Source organism: Colias eurytheme, chromosome 12, assembly GCF_061535395.1.
Source record: "Colias eurytheme isolate Ceu_HAF_F1 chromosome 12, ilColEury1 Martin Lab GWU primary, whole genome shotgun sequence".
NCBI lineage: Eukaryota > Metazoa > Arthropoda > Insecta > Lepidoptera > Pieridae > Colias > Colias eurytheme.
Genome location: NC_142991.1, coordinates 6,193,049 through 6,212,247, shown reverse-complemented (window position 1 = coordinate 6,212,247; position 19,199 = coordinate 6,193,049). Strand labels below are relative to the sequence as shown.

Genomic DNA, 19,199 nt, shown 5'->3' with positions numbered 1-19,199 from the left:
TAAAATGTTACATGCATAGTAAATACTATTCTAATAATAGCGAATATAGTAATAATGATCCTCAATATGCGTAGATGTACTCTGTGCACCGAGGTCGTTGGCCAGCAAAGTCAAAAATAACAAGCAAAGTTGTTAGTTCGCTTCAGGACGCAGAACCGTGCAAAAAGTCATCGAACCGTCTGACGCGTTACGAGATGTCATTATAAAAGAAATAACAAAGACTTTTATTACAACAAAAGTTGCTCATCACAAGAAATAATAACAGACAAATTTATTTTGGAACGGTTTAACAGGAATACATCACGTCATCATCGATTGATTTACTTGTGTCTAAATTAGCATGAATAAAACAGTCGTTACGTCTGGCATTATCACGTAATAAATGCGGAAAAAGAAAGATTTTGCATAGCCTGATGTAATTTATTGAAGACGCATTAGGTCAGGTCATATCGGAAAATAACATTTTTGTATCGTTTCAATCTAAGCACGGTTTTGCTTGTGAAAGGTCTTTATGGGCATCTGCATCGTGGCGACATTTTGTCTCGTCTGTACGCTGAACGCTCCCCCCTCCCCAACTATCATCGTAATGCACCGTTATTGAATTTTAATATAGGTTGTCTGGCTGCACTGAACATTGAACGGCTTATTAAAAGCTGTATGAATATCGTAATAGCTTGTATTTGTTTGTATGGCCTATAAGCGTACACTACATTATTTTATATTTTGTGTAGGTAATTACGATATTGGGAAATCTTGACATGGGTTCAGATATTAAAAGTTTATTTGTAGCTATAAATTTTTAACAATTACATCATCTTTTAAATTATAGTGAATAATATAATCACGATTTTTATATAAATTAACAAGTTTGCACTAGCATCCAATGTCATAGCAATGTCGTATTTAATTTAAACATCTATTGATTTAGTCTTATTTTTGTCTTTCTCAAAGATAGAATCCCTGACTTAGGGTAAAAAATGTCGGTGTCTAATCAAATAGATTAATCCTAGGCTTTTATCATTCCAGGTCGTTCAAAATGTTGCGATCCGACGAGAGTATCAGATAGTTGTCTCTTCACAAAGCAGTATGGGTGCAAATATGGGCAAAAACTCGAGCCTGCTCGATGCACTGCCATCCACGCAGGGCACACTGCACGTCGTCATGCTGGGCCTGGACTCCGCCGGCAAAACCACTGCACTCTACAGGCTCAAGTTCGATCAATATCTCAATACGGTGCCCACTATAGGTTTCAACTGCGAGAAAGTTAAAGGCACCATTGGAAAGTCAAAAGGTGTCAACTTTCTTGTGTGGGACGTCGGCGGTCAAGAAAAATTACGACCACTGTGGAAATCCTACACGAGGTGTACGGATGGCATTATATTTGTTCTAGATTCTGTAGACGTAGAGAGGATGGAAGAGGCTAAAATGGAGCTTATTAGAACTGCTAAATCACCAGATAACACCGGTGTGCCAATACTCGTGCTTGCAAATAAACAAGATTTACCGGGAGCCAAAGAGCCCCGGGAGTTAGAAAAACTTTTAGGACTTCACGAGTTAGTATCTTCCCCACATGGATCTCGGGATGCACATTCGTGGCACGTTCAACCAGCATGTGCTATCACAGGAGAAGGTCTCCACGAAGGCCTTGAATCATTATATGAAATGATACTAAAAAGAAGAAAACTTGCGAAATTACAAAAGAAACGAGTTAGATAAACTGCTCATATACGGCAAAAGCTATATGGTTAAAGTTTGTCAACGTCCTAAACGATAAAGCTAAGATACCATTTGAGGTATGGATACTGCTAACGTTGTCCACGGTAGAAACACCAAATATTGTTTTTACGATAGATTTGTAACGTCTTATGATAATATTCCATCATAATGTTGCTCAAGTTATATTGAACATTTTGAAGGATACGAATATTTTGGTAATTAATGTAGTAACTAGTCATTTTCTTTTGAAAATAGCTAGGTAGGAAATGAAGAGATTCACAAAATTTTAAAAACATATAAAGAATAACATAGCATCGTGATTGTAGGACTGATTATAATCCCCACAAATTTTCAATAACGAGTAAATTAATTAAATACGTTGAAAATTAGTTTATTTGGCTCACAATATTGTGTGGGACCATTAATATTTGTAATTTGTCATATAATATAGGAAACATTTTTAGACAAAGAAGTATACACATATACTTTCATTAGGCTTTTGCTTTAGTAATTACTCATCTACTTGTTTTTCACTCCTGATGCTCTTCGTAATTTGTTCACTAGACACAAATTTAAACATACCTTATTTAAAAGTTTAACAAAATTCTTAACAATCGTTTCATAAACCATAAAAATAATTTTATGTTTTGATAGAATTATTTACGACTAAAATCCGCATTGATTAATTTAATTACATTCATGCAAATAATAGGAAACATAATTTCGAGTAGGCGAGACTCAAAGCTTTGATCCCAAAAATATTATCTGTAAGTTCTCTTTTCTGTTTTTGAGCTTGTATTTTTTCAGAGGCTTTTAAAGTTTTTCTCAAAAACTCGTGTAAATAAGTTGTAAATAGGTAAAAGCGAGTGAATTTTATGAATTAACTTCTTACAGTGTATAATTGTTTTGAAATCTTAAAATACTAAAATGAACACAATTTTATATAAGCTATTTATTTATTAATCGTAGAGAACTTAGTAAATATTTAGATATACCTGTGTTTAAATATAGACGCTTTTTACCATAAATTATGTTAAGCTCCCTGTAAATATGTAAATTCCGTAAGTGTAGTTATTCGTCAATACCATGAAACCAAACCTTTATATGTGTAGGTAATATATATTTTGTTGAAAAAATTGTTTTATTAAAAGTATCGATGCATTATTGTAATTGTATTGTTTATTTCAATTGTCATTGTAACAAATGAATGTTCTTTCTATTGACTACCCTAATAAAGTCTGTTTTTATTAAAACTTTTGCTTTTCATTTATGCAAACTGCAACTTACCTTAAGGTTTTATACCTTTTATATTAAAATAACATTTGCTGTTACAAGAATTGAGTAAAAAATTTGAATAAATAATATATAAGTTGTATGTAAATTAAATTACTCTAAACAAGTTTATCGTCATTTTCTTTTAAACTCAGGCGCTGTAAATAATGAGCCGGATCTTCATTTTCAGTCCAGTCAGTAAAGAGCGCTAAATACTCCAACTCGTCTGCTGTTAAACTTTGTCTCTTTTTAGTATCTATTGAAACTTTATATTTATCAGGCTTTTTGCCTTGACGAAACTTCTGATAATTGACTTGATTGTTCATAGATTTGGAATATAGATCGTGAGCTCGTAGCAATTTTTTTTCTAACCGATCAAAGAGGCGCAATTCTTTAGCAGCTCGATTAGCTTTCACGATTTTTTGACTCTCCATTTCTTGGCATTTTGTTATAGCTCGTCGTAAGTTTCCACTTTTTATACAGTCTAGTCGATAAGAATATTCCATATAAAAATTTTCAAGATTCCTTGCGATCGAAACAATGTCCATATTCAAAGGCTTGTCTAAAATTATTTTTTCAAAACAAAACTCCAAGTGTAGCTTTAACTTTAAAACATCTAATTTACCAACAGAATCATAAAATATACCAAATAATATTTTGTAAAATTTCGCTTTTAGTTGAGTACATCTGTCTTCGCAAAAAATTAAAAGATTTTGGAAATTTGATATAGAGTTTAAAATTGAAGCACTATCTTGAGTATTCATGTCTTTGAGTGTTTTAATATTCTCCTTTAAATTCTTTATGTAAGGTTTTAAATGTGTCACATGTGTGAAATAATGCAACTGCTGATATTCCATGGCATTAAACACTTTTATAATGTCTTCTGGACGTTTAAAATATAAGACTGGTTTTACTGGCTTTTCATAGCATACTTTGCGCAATTTTTCAAATATAACAGTAAATGTGTCCTCGTCATTAGAATCACCGAAATCAAACCCCTTAGCTTCTATTTCTACAGATCTCGCAAAATCTCTGTTATGTAAGCGCCAGGTGGGAGGTGACAAATAGTACAAAAATCTGCCAAACTTTTGTTGTTGGCTGTATTTATAATCAAGTCCAATTATTCTCGACTTGATACTAAACATCTCATTAGCTAAACTTTGCAATTCAGCAACCTGACGCTCAACTTTTTGTTCTAATTGCTCCCATTTTGCTAAAAGTATCATAGAATTATGATAATCTTGTGATATAAAACTATCAAAGTGACTAGCTTCTTGAATAACATGCCGTACGGCTAAATCATATATTTCATTTTCTTGGATTTTATTTACATCCACGTTTAACACACAATCTTTTTTATGGCCTATTTCTTGACGAATTCTCATAAAATCGTTAAGCATCAATTTAAAACTTTTAAAAATGGGCACATGTAAAAACGTTGGACGCCCATTGACATATTCAAAGAAATGTTCATCTAAATCAGTAATTGTGTTAATTTCATTTGGAAGTTTATCTTCTTCTGCTAAGTAGTCTTGTAACTGAGGACGATTAATTCTATGTTTATCAAAAATACTAATTTCTGTATATTTTTTGAATCGATTCTTATTTTGTTTCTTCATGAATAATCTAAAAGGTAGCAAAAGCTGTGTTCGCTTTAACTTACGTACAGGTAGTATTTCTTGTTTTGGTAAATCATATTTCTTTGCACTGGTTTTGGATGATTGCTTTTCTCGAATATAAATTTTACGTCCATTATTATTGAGCTTGATTGGCTCAAAAAGTTTGAATTCCTTTTGTTTGTTTATATTAATAATAAATGAACGTGAATCTTTGTCAACCATTATTAAGACAAAGAAGAATAAAATAAATATAAATATTATTTTCTATAAAAGATGTTAAAGTGGAAACGACAAATAAAACCATCTAGATATAAAAAAGAGGTGTCAAAATACAAAAATGTAATAATTCAAAATATTTATTCAAATTTAAAGAAAAACTGACTTCCGAGGAACCCATTCAAATGCAGGTTTTACGTACTTATAGTACTCTTCTAGGTACGGCCCCGGATTAGTTCCTTCACACCAGTCTGTAAACATGAGTAATCCTTCTTTTTCTTCGGCTGTAATTTTGTATTTTTTTGGCTTTGGTCTTTCACCACTCATGATATTGGACTGCCTCTTCTCAGCTAGTAATAATGCCATACGACTTTTTTTATCCAAAAATTTTTTTAGCACTGGCCGTTTATATTTTGCTGGAGGTAAAAATGCTTTATTCATTGCATTTGTCATCTCACGGAACGCCCTTAGTTCTCTCTGAGCCTTATATGCATTTGTCATCGTCTTCAAATCTTGAGCAAAGAAATCACTACGCGCTTGATTAACAATTTTAAAATCTAATGAATCTAAACGTAAATTGTAGTCTTCGTACATAACTTCCAATATCTTCATTGGGTCTTGTAAACATTGATGTCCTTCCTCACATTTCCCAAATATTTGTTCATAGACATATTCTATACAAATTCTCAATTTTAATGTATTTGGACTTGCAACACTATCATAAAATGTAGTGTTTAGAATGCGAAAAAATTTATCACGTAAATAAGTTTCATTGTATGTTTCTCGGGCTATCTCGTTAGTAATATAATCTATATAATACTGGAAATGATCTAGCTCCTGTTTGGTTACCAATTTTAACTGCTTAATGCGATCTTGCAAAATTCTAAACGGAGCATCAGTTTTAGAAAGTTGTATTAAATACTCTCGGCTTTGTAATTCCATTATCCTAAACAGATATAGCATCTGATGCGGTCGTTTAAAATACATGTGAGCGGGGTTAGGATTCTGTAATTCTTGTTTAGCTAGCTCAATCATTTTATCGATGTCCAAGGTTTCAACCAAATCATTGTCTGTCGCAAACTCTCCAGTCTCAAACTGAATTGATTGTATTCTATCCCTTAATGTTTCGTCATACATTTGTCTCCATGAAAGGGGTGCTACAAATATTAAGTAACTCCTGTAAATTTTTAAAATACTTCTTATAGCGTCCAGTTTGAATATAATATTGTTCAGTATCGTCAATTTCGAAACATATCCAAGAAATTCTGAATTTTTAGCAACTAGATCACTATAAACTTTTTCAGCATTAGAGACCCTGGCACATGCTTTTTTATAATCTTCAGTTAAAAATTTTTGAAAATTTTTAATATGCTGTTTTAAGTTTACCACGATTATATCATGTTCTTTGGTTTCCTCAGCTAAACTTTCATCAATTTTTAAAATTAAATCACGTCTGTATCCTATTTGCTGTCTGTTCATAGCATAATTCCGAATATTATTAACGTATACCTTAATATCGTCAAAACATCGCAAAGGTCGACCTTCTATGACAGTGTAGAATTCTGGATGAATTTTAACAACTGTCTCTATGTTATCTGGAGGTTCTTCAAGGTAAAGTCTTTTTGATATATCTCTTGTTGCCGCTATTCTTAGATTGTCTTTCAAATGCAGCGGTTGAGATAACCTTCTTCTGGATATCAGCTTTTCATTTCGATCACTGTACTTTATATAAGAAAGCAATTTCTCTGACCTTGGTACAAAAAATGGTTGTGATGGCTTTATTTTACTTGCATCTCTCTTAAAAGCTTTACTTCGATTGGTAAAATAATGTTGGGTGTTAGGAACATAACGTCGTCTAAAAATAACATCTAAAGTCTTTATTGGGCGTATTGGTTTACGCTTTTCTTTTAAACAGGACATCTCGAAAATTAATACAAATTAAAATATTCCATGAAAATTTACTAAAAAATTATCTTACACCAGTCAAAAGCTTGCGTGTTTGTCACTGTCATTCATCAATAAAATAGTTACGTAAAGATTAGAATAAAAAGGAGAACCTAAAAAGAAGATTTGAGGATACAAATCTGTAAAAAATATATCGAGTGGAATTTTTATAATGCCATCTGAGGGAAAAGCACAACAGATGTGTGAACTGAGTTTATTAAGATTTTGAGTGTAAGGTTATTCTTAACTATATTTAAATCATAAAGTTAATTGTAAGTACGCTTAGATGGTTCATATGCTGATTTTAACCGTTTGCTTAATTTATCAATATCCTTTAAAAGCTTATTTGCGATCTTCGCCTGTTTAATTTCATTTACTCCCTTTTCGTATATTTCTTTTTCTATTGACTTTATGTCGTCCAAGTCGAACGCTGATAAGTCTAGCATAATATTATTATATTCGCGTTCAAGACAAAACATCATTTCTAATGGACTAAGCTTTGTATCATTGGGCGCTATGATTTGATTAAATGCAAATTCAACGTAATTAAATATCTGCAGTGCAGTCTCTGAGGAGATTAAGTAACGCATATTTTCGTTAAGAATATTGAAAAAGACTTTTTTCAGTTCTACTTCCCTTGCTTCATTCCATTTGATTATCTCCTCCGTTAAGTTAATCTGAAATGAAACCGAGTAAAAATTAAATAAGAAATGAACAAAATGATATCTTAATTTTACCTGGATATATATATTTTGTAGTTACCTGCTGTTGAACGTAATCTAATTCCACGTTCATCAAACACTTCAAATGTTCTACAGATTTGAGGAATTTTCGTTTTTCTGAATTTAGTTCTTCAGTTACTAAAAGATAATTCAAATTTTGCTTCTCCAGCATGCTAAAAGCATTTATTAGTTGTTCGGGAGTTTCGAAATAAAGACAAGGTTGATGTAATTTGCTTAGTCTTTCTTTTATTAGATTTATATCTATTTTTATAAAGAAGTTTGTATCCATTGTGAAAATCTCAGAATACTTTACTGGTTTGCTAACTTTTTCACGCCACAAAACAGGGGCAGCATTGTACAAAAAACTTTGAAACGATAATAAAATCTGTAATGTCTCGTCAATGTATTGTAATTTTGATTTAAGTGAAGCAAGTTCATAGCTAGCTTTCTTATTATCTTCTGTTTGATTTGCTAATTCTTTTGCTAGGCTATCTGATGTCTTCATTATAACTATTGTTTTATTGTTATCAAAGGCTAAAAACTTATCGAAACTATGCTTATATTCGTCAAAGTGTGTAGATGCAGTTTCGTATTTCTTTCTTTCCGTTTCAATTTCTCTGTTTATTCGTAATATTTCGTCGACTAAAAAACCGTGAAGTGTTCTCTTAAGTGCAACTTCTCTTATATCTTGTTTATATTTAAGTAAAGACTTGTTAGGTCTAATCGGTCTTCCTTCAACCAAAGAATAAAAATGTGGATCAACGTCTATTATGGTTTGAACATTACCTATATTTTCATTGTCAATTGGTGGTAGTTTGATACCCAGCACAGTTTTCCTATTTCTTTTCTTGGTTTTCTGTTTATCCATATTTTCACACAAACCCGTAAAGTAGCAGTTACTAGTTACTACGTTGTGTAAGTGTATAGTCTCTAACACAATTGATTTGATCAATATTATTACTATGGTAACTTTTAGACCAGCACCAACCAAGATAGATAACTATTTTAATACCACCTGTATATTCAGATTTTGCTCTTCGAACTAAAATTAAAAATATTCAAGAATAAAATGCCAAATTAAAGTACATTGTTTATTAGTAAGTATAAACTTTTTTATTACATGATTGAAAGTTCAACGATACATTGATAGAAATAATGTAGGCACCTAATTTCACAGCTTTTACTGTATACACTAAATTGTGAACTAAACAAGTGAAAGCCTCAGTCACTAGAAGAACTGCCACTTTGTTCTTCTCTTTCCTCATCTTCTGCTACTTCTTTTTTCACTAATTCCCACGGCATGACTGGTAATGGCTCGACGAAGGAATCGTCAATTTTCAACTTGTAAAGGAGACGTGGTGTAAAATGTGATGGAAGTGGCCACACTTTCTCTGTTCAGAAAATAAATACATTTATAAAAAATATGATTTATCAATTGGAAGCCTACTTGCTTCCCACGACCGGTTTCACCCGTGTAGTCAAAGGAAATTGTAGTAAAATGGGATGTTTCACCACGGCACAGAATACTTAATCGCTAAAAGTAGCTAACGCTAACCGCGGTAAAAAATAGTCTATGTCACTCTCATCTCTAGACACAATTACACAAACAAGACACTTTCACATTTATAAAAGTGATGTAAAATAATTAGGATTTTCCACCTTCTCATCATCTTTAATTGGATATTAAAGAAAGTACCTACACGCAAATTAGATATATAATTTCATACTTTCTTCAAATTTTATTCGTTAACTAGCTTCCGCCCGCGACTCCGTCCGCGCGGATGTCGGTCTTCGCGTGGATGGTTTATTTCTCCATTTTGAGTAACTCTGACAATGACATCTTATAAATATCTATTGGACCCAAATACGGCTAGGCCTATAATAATACGCAACGTGTGTACGCGGTTCTACAGAACAACGTCTATGGATAAAACTGAAAAATTAAGATTAATTTTTTTTTACGTATTTTTCCAGGATAAAAAGTATCCTATTTTACGCCCAGGATAATAAGGTATAATTATACCAAGTTTCATCGAAATCGAACCGTTAGTTTTTACGTGATGCCTGAACATACAGACAGACAGACAGACAGACAGACAGACAGACAGACAGACAGACAGACAAAAATTTTTTTAATCACATATTTGGGTTTGGTATCGATCCAGTAACACCCCCTGCTATTTATTTTTTCAATATTTTCAATGTACAGAATTGACCCTTCTACAGATTTATTATATGTATAGATAAAATTAGTAATCATACAAGGTTACCGCTCGAGTTAACCTAATTTAGTACACTAAATTAGGTTAACTAATTTAGTACTATCAAAATTAATTACATTTATGGTGAGCCTGAAATATTCTCATCTGGTGTAACGTAACGGCACCAGTCTTGTACAGATTAAGGAAAAAATTGAAGTTTTTTGCAAATTTCTCGTAGGTTTTTTAACTTTATTGGATATTGTTTAGTTATACCTTTAGTTCAATGTTAGTTTAACGTAACCAATGTTAGAAAAAAGAATACAATGCATAAATAATGAAGTTATTTATAAATTAAAAAACCACTTTTTTGCACCAGTGTTGGACAGTGAAAAATCTAATGATGGACACCCAGTTTTGGACAACATCCAGTTATGAACACCCATTTATGGACTGTACCTAATGTCGTTTCTCCAGTTATTTACACTTGGAGAAGACTTATAGTTATCAATAGAATCTTGAAAATGATGATTGGAATACAATAAATCAGGGATGTATTTATAAAAAATAGTACTTATTAATTATTTTGCATACTTATAATATTTAAAACAGTCTTAATTTCCATTTTCTAGGCAAAAATTGGACAAATGCATCGTTAAATACGAGTTATGTCCGGAAACACCAATATGGTTTTTTTTCTCAATAAGTCAGGGATGAAAAATATAACTAAAAAAAGTACTGCCATTCCATCCATTTTGGGACTTCTTCTTCTTCGTCATATCACTCTAGGGGGGTAGATGTTACCCGCGTCACGATGCTCCGCCATATCTCTCTGTTTCCTGGCATTCCGCTACACTCGTGAAGTGAATCGCCAATCTGAATCCGCCAGCAGCCTTAATCTGATCGGTCCATCGATATGGATTCCAAATTGTAGCACGAGGCAAAAAGCTTTTTTAAACTGTTGTCAAGATGGTGTGGATGAAATTTAAGCGTGTGTGCTATATGGTGGTGGAATTTAGCAGCAGACAACGATCCAAACAGTTCATCAGAGAACTCTCTATGATAGATGCGTTACAATACGCATAAGTATGCGACTTCTCTACGCAGTGGTAGGTAGAGAATGAAGCCGAGAACGAGTCGCACAGCACATAATGACCCATTGTTCCAAAATATATTCTTCATGTTTAGATAGATATTATGTTGTTGGACCCATTAGTGTAATTTTAACAAAAAATATCAATGTCCATTATAGGAACCAAAGCAAATCCAGTCATGGACAATTGTTGTACAATATTGGAACCCTTTGTTTGAAATGGTCGTGATAGGTATATTATTAATCAGAAAGAAAAGACAATACAGAAAAGCGCATGTAATTAATACCTTTAAAAAAAGTTTATTTTCGACATATGTCCATAAATGGATATATCCATAGAATTAAATCCAGTTATGGACACTGATGAATTTTATTTAAACAACATAACCTATCATGATACTAAATCGTGTAATATTTCGTACACTTAACTACTATAAATAAAAGTAATATCAAATTTTGCTGACATTTATACAAAAATTCTTATAACCAAAATTGTGTCCTCACTTCCTTAAGGATTTTCTTAGTAAAAACGGATTTCTTCGAAACGAGTCGCAGCATCTAAACATAACGTTCTGCCATCTTCAAACATTTTGGCCGAATAAGATGAAATGTCGTATTCTGATAGCTTATGAACCAAACTTTTATTTTAAGTATTGCCAAATTATATAACGTTAATTTTGGTCTTAATATTTAAATTTAATATTTATTTTGTCCATTACTGGATGCTTGTCCACGACTGGTGCCGTTACCTTACTTACCAAAATAGAACGCATAGTCATCGACACGCCGATGTAAATGCACCACGTTACGAAGATCCAGTATGTGCTGTGATTGCAGCAGATAATCTAATAGAGTCACTTCAGGTAATGCTTCCATTTTTGGGTCATTTGCACTCAAACCAGTAAATGACAACTGAAATGTAGAGCAGGTTTGTACTAGGCTCATAAAAAGCTACATATCGACTACCTGTAGTTTCTGATCGATAGATTCATGATGCTCAAAGTTTGACTTTGATAGTAAACTGGTAAATACCTCTTAGATGTCCGAATTCAATCATTGAAAAATATTTGATCACTATTTAATAACTATAAATGCAGATATTTGTGATATATACATTATACAAGCATAAAACGCTTTTTAAATCTATGGTACCTAATTGGTAAATACCAAAAATGTTAAGTAACAATAGAAATTATAATAGGCTATATATCCACCTCTTCATCAGCTTGTGCTAGCGCACAGAACTTGCTTATCTTGTCAAGACAGATGCGCAATTGTTCCACATGCTCAGACAATGGACCATAGACATCCAACTTTCCGACCAGAGTTGGCGGTCGGGCCGTCACTGCGCGCCAACCATCGAAGAAACGCTGCAATTCGTATTTAGTATAAGATGGATAGGTAAGTAGGTACTCTTTTTATCTTAACTCAGTTTCAAGAGTCCTGCGATCGTTTATTACATGGCAATAAGGTAAGATTCTGAAAGCCGTTTCATTAATAAGATAAAAATACTTAGTAAGTAAGTAAATGAACTGAATGACGAAATCTAATATTCTAATATATTCTAATATTCTAATATACAGTGGTGGACGTTTAATTAGAAACACGTAACTCGATGAAATTTTAAATGAATCATCAAATTCATTTAAAATTTATGTATTAACGTATTAGAGATTAAGTATTATTTCATATGTAATAGAACACCCGTTTATCTAGTTTTATAAGAAAATGCTTAATTTTTATCAAACGTTAGCTTAAATTAATAAAATTAAACAACTTTAAGTGAAGTCTGATTTCTGAGTATTTTCAGTTTGGACAACAAATTAGAAACATCATGGTTCGAGTGTTCCAAAGTCAAAACCTGTTGAAATGCCGCCAATATTTTTTTATTCTACAAATATTTGCACCGTTTTCTAAACATTCTATCTAAAAGTTTCTGAAAATTAATTAACTTTGCAGTAAAAATGGTTAAAAGTAAGATTTGTGACCCATCAACAAGAAAAGTAATTTTAAGTTTACATTTTGACAAAAACTGGAGTTACAGGAAAATTGCAAATCATTTAGAGTGTTCAATAAAAACATATTCAATGATACATTTTATTTAAAAAAGCAAGCTACTTCCGATCAAGTGCCTAGAAAAGCTCGAGCATGAAAAACCACTGCTCGCGAGGATAGGCAAATGATTCTTTTGGCAAAGATGGATCCATTTAAAAGTTCAAATTCTATTATAAAATTAGTTTTTTCCGAAGATGAACCTCGCAATGTGTCGATGAGATCGGTTGGCAGGCGGTAAGTCGAGGCAAAATTTTTTGGGAGAGCCCCCAGGAAAGTACAGCTTCTTACTAGGCAGTACAGCGACAACAACGATTTACATTTACTAAGAAATATTGCTCGTGGACAGTCCGCCAGTGAAAAAGTTTTATTTTGGGACCAAACTAAAATTAATTTAATCAATTCTGATGGCAAAGGATACGCGCGTTGTTCAGTTAACCGGGCTTTGATAATAAATAAACAGTTCAGCATAGCGGAGGAAAAATTATAGTATGGGCACGTATGGGGTTGTTTTTAGATTGTTATAATCTTTATAGACAACAACGGCTTAACAACGTCGTGGCTTAAATTATATGAGATTTTAACACGTTTGCAAAAACATATTTCCTAATAGAATTGGAACCTTTAAATGGATCCATCTTTGCGAAAATAATTATTTGCCTATGCTCGCGAGCAGTGGTTATTCATGGTCGAGCTTTTTTAGGCACTTAATCAGAAGTACCATGCTCTTTTAAATAAACTGTAGCATTGAATATCTTTTTATCAAACACTCTAAATTATTTTCAATTTTCCTGTAACTCCAGTTTTTGTCAAAATGTAAACTTAAAATTACTTTTCTTGTTGATGGGTCACAAATCTTACTTTTACCCATTTATACTGCAAAGCAAATTAATTTTCAGAAACTTTTAGATGGAATGTTTAAAAAAGGTGCAAATATTTGTAGAAGAAAAAAATATTGGCGGCATTTCAACAGGTTTTGACTTTGGAACTACACTCGAACCATGATGTTTCTAATTTGTTGTCCAGACTGAAAATACTCGGAAATCTGACTTCACTTAAAGTTGTTTAATTTTATTAATTTAAGCTAAAGTTTGATTAAAATTAAGCAATTTCTTATAAAACTAGATAAACGGGTGTTCTATTACCTACATATGAAATAATACTTAATTTCTAATACGTTAATACACAAATGTAAATAAATTTGATGACTACTTCATCGTGTTACGTGTTTCTAATTAAACGTCCACCACTGTATATTATAAAGGCGAAAGTTTGTAAGGATGTATGGATGTATGGATGTTTGTTACTCTTTCACGTAAAAACTACTGAACCGATTACAATGAAATTTAGCACACATATAGAGGGTAACTTGGATTAACACATATGATAGTTTTTATCCCGGAAATCCCACGGGAACGGGAACTATGCGGGTTTTCCTTTGCAAACGCGGGCGCAGCCGCGGGCGGAAATCTAGTATTTCTATAAAATTCTTACCGTCGTTATTGAATGGTATGTCACCAACATCTTTAAACGTTTAAACATTTTTCTCTCAACTTTTTCTTCTGGTTCTTCAAGCAGCTTTATACCTTCTTCTTCATCATCAGTATTGGCCGCTTCCTCATCTTGCTTTTTCATATACTCTATCCAAGACAATTCACGTTGAAATAGGAACCTTAAATGTCTATGCACTGTGTCTTCGGAGCCCTATTAATATTTCATATTTGAATGAAAATAATCCTACCAAGTGTTAACGATAATTTGCTTCATGTGTTTTATATATGCAAAGATCTGCAAATACTTGTATCCATTCAGCCTGTTATTCATTATATCACTGAATTACTACGTACCACAGAACATATTATATACTCAGGGGAGCTACGTACTAACCTCAACAATATGAACAAAGTAACTATCGTAAACGAGCAATAAGCCATGAACATTTATTTCACAGTAACTAGCATTCACATCATGAATCGTCTGCTGAAATTGTTGTATGATCTCCTCTTTAGTCAAAGTATGTTCACCTGTATAAATCATGCGAATGGCATAGGTTTTCTGAAAGAAATTATCCTGATACTGAATGACTGGTACGAATATTCCCAAATCCATTTTAAAGATTATCATGTTAATTGTAGAATTGTAAAAGAGAACCAGTACTAGATAGTAGTAAGTTGGGTTAACTTTTAGAGAAGTTAAGGTATCTTACCAAATTTTGTCTTTCAAAATTTTCTTCCACAACATTCAAAACAGTTCGAATATCTAGATCGGGAAGCAATGCCATTTTAGTTAAGTTTTACATAATCTTGTTTACGCCGCCCTCACCACGTTTTTTATATGAAGCGACATCAAGAGCGACATTCTTAATTTAGTTGTCATAGCAACTGATTGATTTTGATAGATATAAATAATTAATAATAGATTGCCCATCTCTCACAGAATAAATAAAATAGATCTTTTAAATAGATGAATGCACTGAATGTGAGATGAACACAGGAGATGAATAGATATTCTTGTGTGAGTTGGTAATAATTCCAATTTTTTCTGTCGGTTTTTAAGGAAATAAAAATAAATTTCCTGTTTATGTTTGAAATATTTTATTACTAGGGAAATCCTAAAGCTACATATTACAGAATAGAATACAAGCAAATTAGCTATAACAATAAACTAAAATTCTAATAATAATCTTCTCTATCATATGATTGCCATCTCTTATTACTGCTTCTATAGTTATTGTTGCTTCTGTAATTATTGTTGCTCCTATAGTTATTAGTATAGCTTCTGTTGTTGTATCCTTTCTGGCTGTACTTTGGATTGCTTCTTCTTTCAATGCTTTTAGAGTTATTATAATCTCTTGCCAGTAACTCTAAATCTTCCGGTATTTCCTGAAACAAAAACAAAACCTTAGTAATTTATTTCTTTTTAATTAGTAGAAAGTTTTTAATTCAAAAAGAACACCATCAATGTATGATTGGTACAAAGTCTACATAGACATATTTTTAAATGTATTTTGTCTTTCGCCTCTATTTGGAGCAGAGACAGTTAGGAATGAGTCCTGAATCATTGTTCGTTTTACAGGAAATAGAAAACAGATTCTACCAAGATAACTAAGCAGAAGCGCAGGCACGAAAACTATCAAAGTATTTGTATTGTCATCAAGACCATTTGTACATGGATTTGAAAAGCGCCCCTGCCATTCGTAAAAGAACTAATTTTTATACATATGTAACATTGTTCTGTCTTTTTAGCCCTTTTTCGATTTAGGAAAAACGTAAAGAAATTAACCGTATTGGTTGAGCTGTTCTGGAGTTTTACGCTTAGTAACACATTTGGTGATTAATCTTTATTATACATACTAGCAGTACGCCCCGGATTCACCCATGATACATGTTTATGCTTTCTCTCCATAAAACCCATCCTCATACTTCTAGGAATATTATAAAAAAATAATTTATAAAATCGGCTCAGCCGTTCTCGAGTTTTGCGCTAACACATTTGGCGCTTCATTTTTAATTTTTATTATATAGAGGATAATGATGTCATACTCTCTATGATCGTTTATATGCTCGTACTTCTTTATAAAATACTAGTGCTCCGCCCCGGCTTCGCCCGTGGTACCTACATGTTTAAACTATCCTATCTCTCAAGTTGGATCGAACTGCACATGGTGTGCGAATTTTATTATAATCGGTTAAGTGGTTTACAGTGTAAGTGGTTTGGTTGGACACGAGATTTATATATATTAAGATGTAAGTGTATGTTAATACCTGATTGGCTTCTTTCAACACAGCTATTAAGCTCTTTGCTTGTCGTCCATCCTCCTCTGAGAGGATTGTATGAGATACGCCCTTATTTTGCGATCGCCCTGTACGTCCAATCCTGTGAATATAGTCTTCGGTGGTGTTCGGGAAATCGTAATTTATAACATGTGTTATGCCATCCACATCTGAAAAAAAGGTATCAATTGTTAGACAAATTTAATATCATTTTTGATAAAATTATTTTCAAATACACAAAAAATGTCATAGTTACTAGAATTTCACAAATTTTGCAAAAGTATTCTGCAGTAGATATTGTTTATAAAGTTTCTTTAGCCATCTTAACAAATATAACTTTTGAAAAAATACAAATAAATGGATATATATTTGTTGCGGGCCACAGATACAGTCACAGAAAATTGTAATGTATTGACTGGAATTTTGAATATTACATATTTAAATATTTTATTATGTATATATAAAAATGAATCGCAAAATGTGTTGGTAAGCGCATAACTCGAGAACGGCTGAACCGATTTCGATAATTCTTTTTTTATTATATTCCTTGAAGTACGAGGATGGTTCTTATGTAGAGAAAACGTAATTTTGTACCACGGGCGAAGCCGGGGCGGACCGCTAGTTATGTATAAAAATTGAACTATCCTCTTATTATAGTAAAAAATTTGTAACATTTTATTTATTTATTATACTTTATTGCATTGAAAATACATAAATACATATAACAAAGACAATACTACAGAAACAGCAAAGGGCGGCCTTATCGCTAGGTAGCGATATCTACCAGGTAACCCAACAATCAGAGGAAATTTTACAATATGATGAACATTAATATTTTTTTCAAAAAATGAAAATTTGTTACAAATAGTATTTTTCATACGTCTAAAAATTTGTATTTACCGAGCCCTCTGGCAGCAACATCTGTTGCAACCAATATATTTGTCCCGCCACTTCTGAATTTGTTTATAATAATGTCCCTCTGCATTTGCGACTTATCGCCGTGAATTCCAACTGCTGACCAATTATTTCTACGCAGAGTTAGAGTAAGACTGTCCACAAATCTTTTTGTATTGGTAAACACCAATATCTTTCCAAAACCACTTCCAGATATATCATGCATTATTTGTTTCAACCTGTTATAGTAAATTTTAATTATTATATTTTAAAAAATGCTTATTGTTTAGTATGCAGATATGGAAGGCAGAAGAATATTCAATATATTGACTTTATAAATTTATATTGACTTTATTCAAAATTTATACATTATGAAAACTCTATATATAACAATAATTAATAATATAGATAGTACTCACTTATCCATTTTTTCATGCTGTTCAACTATATGAATATGCTGAGTTATGTTGTGATTTGCAGTTAAATCAGTTGATCCCACATTTACTTGTACAAATTTGCCAAGATAATCCTTAGCTAAATACTGTACCTCTTTTGGCCATGTAGCGGAAAACATTAAAATTTGTCTTTCATGGGGAACACCTTCCAAAGCTCTCCTTATTTGAGGCTCAAAACCCATATCCAACATCCTGTCAGCTTCATCCAAAACAACATAACCACATCTTGAAAGATTTGTTACTTTACTATCAATAAAATCATTTAGTCTACCAGGAGTTGCTATCAATATATCAACACCATGATTTAGTTCTTCAGCTTGTCGTGATCTACTAACTCCTCCATATATACACAAACTACGAATATTTAATGATTTCTGAAACTCTTTTGCAACCTCCTCAATTTGTCTGGCTAATTCTCTAGTTGGTGCTAAAACTAGTACCCTTGGCCCCTTACCTCGCCTCCCTTGTGTCTCTTTAATATGTACAACAGCTGGTAAAAGATATGCCAGTGTTTTACCTGTACCGGTCTGTGCGATACCAACAAAATTGTCACCCTTTAGTGCTATAGGCCACGCTTGGGATTGGATAACTGTTGGACTTGTGAATCCTTGTTCTCTTAAGAAAGACTTGATATAATCTGGAAATCCACTAACATCAATATCTCTGAATGGTTTTGGTACATCCTCACCAATAATTGTTATTTTGTGTTCATTTATATAATCTTGGTCTGTCTTTTCCGCTGCATTTACAGAGTAAAAACGGTTTTTTCTATATAAGCTGTTCTGTTCCAATGAGTATTTTTGCAAATAAGCATGATGAAATGATGCTGTCGATCGGACTAATTGCTTGAAGACCGGATTTCCTGGGGATGAATTTCTTACTGTTGGGCAAAATCTGAAAAAGTTATACCAATTAGTTCCATCCATTATGTTGGTCAATACAATTTTAATAATAAAATTCCTTTACTTACACAATCGAAAATTCTTTACGCCGCAATAAATTCCTTATAATATTCTGGGCCATTTTCACAATTTATCAATATATCTTCAAACAATCACAAGTAAATAATTTATTTTAGAAATCAATTATTTATTTTATTTTTCTAAATTTATCACAGATTGTTTCAAATATTATACCAAGTTTCATTTCGCAATTATAACCTCAACAAACACAAATTACGAGCACGATAGTTATCATTGTAATTTGTACCTACTTTATTATGTCATATCTGTCAACTGCTAAGAG

General features: G+C 32.4%; 6 protein-coding genes across 6 annotated transcripts in view; 1 reads left to right on the top strand and 5 right to left on the bottom strand.

Annotated features, from left to right (window-relative positions):
- The window catches only part of Arl4 (ADP ribosylation factor-like 4), a 40,301-nt gene extending 37,332 nt beyond the window's left edge, over window positions 1-2,969 (top strand). The window contains exon 3 of the mRNA XM_090107758.1: window positions 1,027-2,969. Coding sequence (XP_089963884.1) covers window positions 1,087-1,716 — 630 coding nt within the window. The 5' untranslated portion in view covers window positions 1,027-1,086 and the 3' untranslated portion in view covers window positions 1,717-2,969. The remainder of the gene's footprint in view (window positions 1-1,026) is intronic.
- A 138-nt stretch (window positions 2,970-3,107) lies between these two features.
- LOC149904100 (uncharacterized) lies at window positions 3,108-4,829 on the bottom strand. The gene has a single exon (XM_090108205.1). The coding sequence runs from the start codon at window positions 4,827-4,829 to the stop codon at window positions 3,108-3,110; it is 1,722 nt and encodes a 573-aa protein (XP_089964331.1).
- A 144-nt stretch (window positions 4,830-4,973) lies between these two features.
- LOC149904099 (uncharacterized) lies at window positions 4,974-6,743 on the bottom strand. Its single transcript, XM_090108204.1, has one exon. The coding sequence runs from the start codon at window positions 6,741-6,743 to the stop codon at window positions 4,974-4,976; it is 1,770 nt and encodes a 589-aa protein (XP_089964330.1).
- Window positions 6,744-7,033: 290 nt separating this feature from the next.
- LOC149904098 (uncharacterized) lies at window positions 7,034-8,357 on the bottom strand. The gene is made up of 2 exons (XM_090108013.1): window positions 7,530-8,357; window positions 7,034-7,444 (listed from the first exon to the last, which is right to left on the bottom strand). Exons 1-2 carry the CDS (start codon window positions 8,355-8,357, stop codon window positions 7,034-7,036), a joined length of 1,239 nt encoding a protein of 412 aa, XP_089964139.1.
- Window positions 8,358-8,572: 215 nt separating this feature from the next.
- Window positions 8,573-15,160, bottom strand: LOC149904097 (testis-expressed protein 47-like). The gene is made up of 6 exons (XM_090108146.1): window positions 15,039-15,160; window positions 14,720-14,887; window positions 14,327-14,536; window positions 11,995-12,150; window positions 11,539-11,692; window positions 8,573-8,880 (listed from the first exon to the last, which is right to left on the bottom strand). Exons 1-6 carry the CDS (start codon window positions 15,111-15,113, stop codon window positions 8,711-8,713), a joined length of 933 nt encoding a protein of 310 aa, XP_089964272.1. The 5' UTR covers window positions 15,114-15,160; the 3' UTR covers window positions 8,573-8,710.
- A 242-nt stretch (window positions 15,161-15,402) lies between these two features.
- Window positions 15,403-19,165, bottom strand: LOC149904096 (ATP-dependent RNA helicase p62-like). The gene is made up of 5 exons (XM_090108063.1): window positions 18,925-19,165; window positions 17,919-18,848; window positions 17,506-17,738; window positions 16,597-16,775; window positions 15,403-15,714 (listed from the first exon to the last, which is right to left on the bottom strand). Exons 1-5 carry the CDS (start codon window positions 18,975-18,977, stop codon window positions 15,505-15,507), a joined length of 1,605 nt encoding a protein of 534 aa, XP_089964189.1. The 5' UTR covers window positions 18,978-19,165; the 3' UTR covers window positions 15,403-15,504.
- Window positions 19,166-19,199: the final 34 nt, after the last annotated feature.

Bases quoted from the DNA above. Each gene is read 5' to 3' on its own strand.
- LOC149904100 (XM_090108205.1), bottom strand. From the start codon at position 4,829: ATGGTTGACAAAGATTCACGTTCATTTATTATTAATATAAACAAACAA.
- LOC149904099 (XM_090108204.1), bottom strand. From the start codon at position 6,743: ATGTCCTGTTTAAAAGAAAAGCGTAAACCAATACGCCCAATAAAGACT.
- LOC149904098 (XM_090108013.1), bottom strand. From the start codon at position 8,357: ATGGATAAACAGAAAACCAAGAAAAGAAATAGGAAAACTGTGCTGGGT. The intron at 7,445-7,529 runs GTAACTACAAAA...GTTTCATTTCAG, and splicing joins TAGATTACGTTCAACAGCAG to ATTAACTTAACGGAGGAGAT.
- LOC149904097 (XM_090108146.1), bottom strand. From the start codon at position 15,113: ATGGCATTGCTTCCCGATCTAGATATTCGAACTGTTTTGAATGTTGTG. The intron at 14,537-14,719 runs GTTAGTACGTAG...AAATATTAATAG, and splicing joins ACTTTGTTCATATTGTTGAG to GGCTCCGAAGACACAGTGCA. The intron at 11,693-11,994 runs GTGGATATATAG...TCTACATTTCAG, and splicing joins TAGCACAAGCTGATGAAGAG to TTGTCATTTACTGGTTTGAG.
- LOC149904096 (XM_090108063.1), bottom strand. From the start codon at position 18,977: ATGGCCCAGAATATTATAAGGAATTTATTGCGGCGTAAAGAATTTTCG. The intron at 17,739-17,918 runs GTGAGTACTATC...TTACTATAACAG, and splicing joins CAGCATGAAAAAATGGATAA to GTTGAAACAAATAATGCATG. The intron at 16,776-17,505 runs GTAAATACAAAT...CCTTTTTTTCAG, and splicing joins TGTTGCTGCCAGAGGGCTCG to ATGTGGATGGCATAACACAT.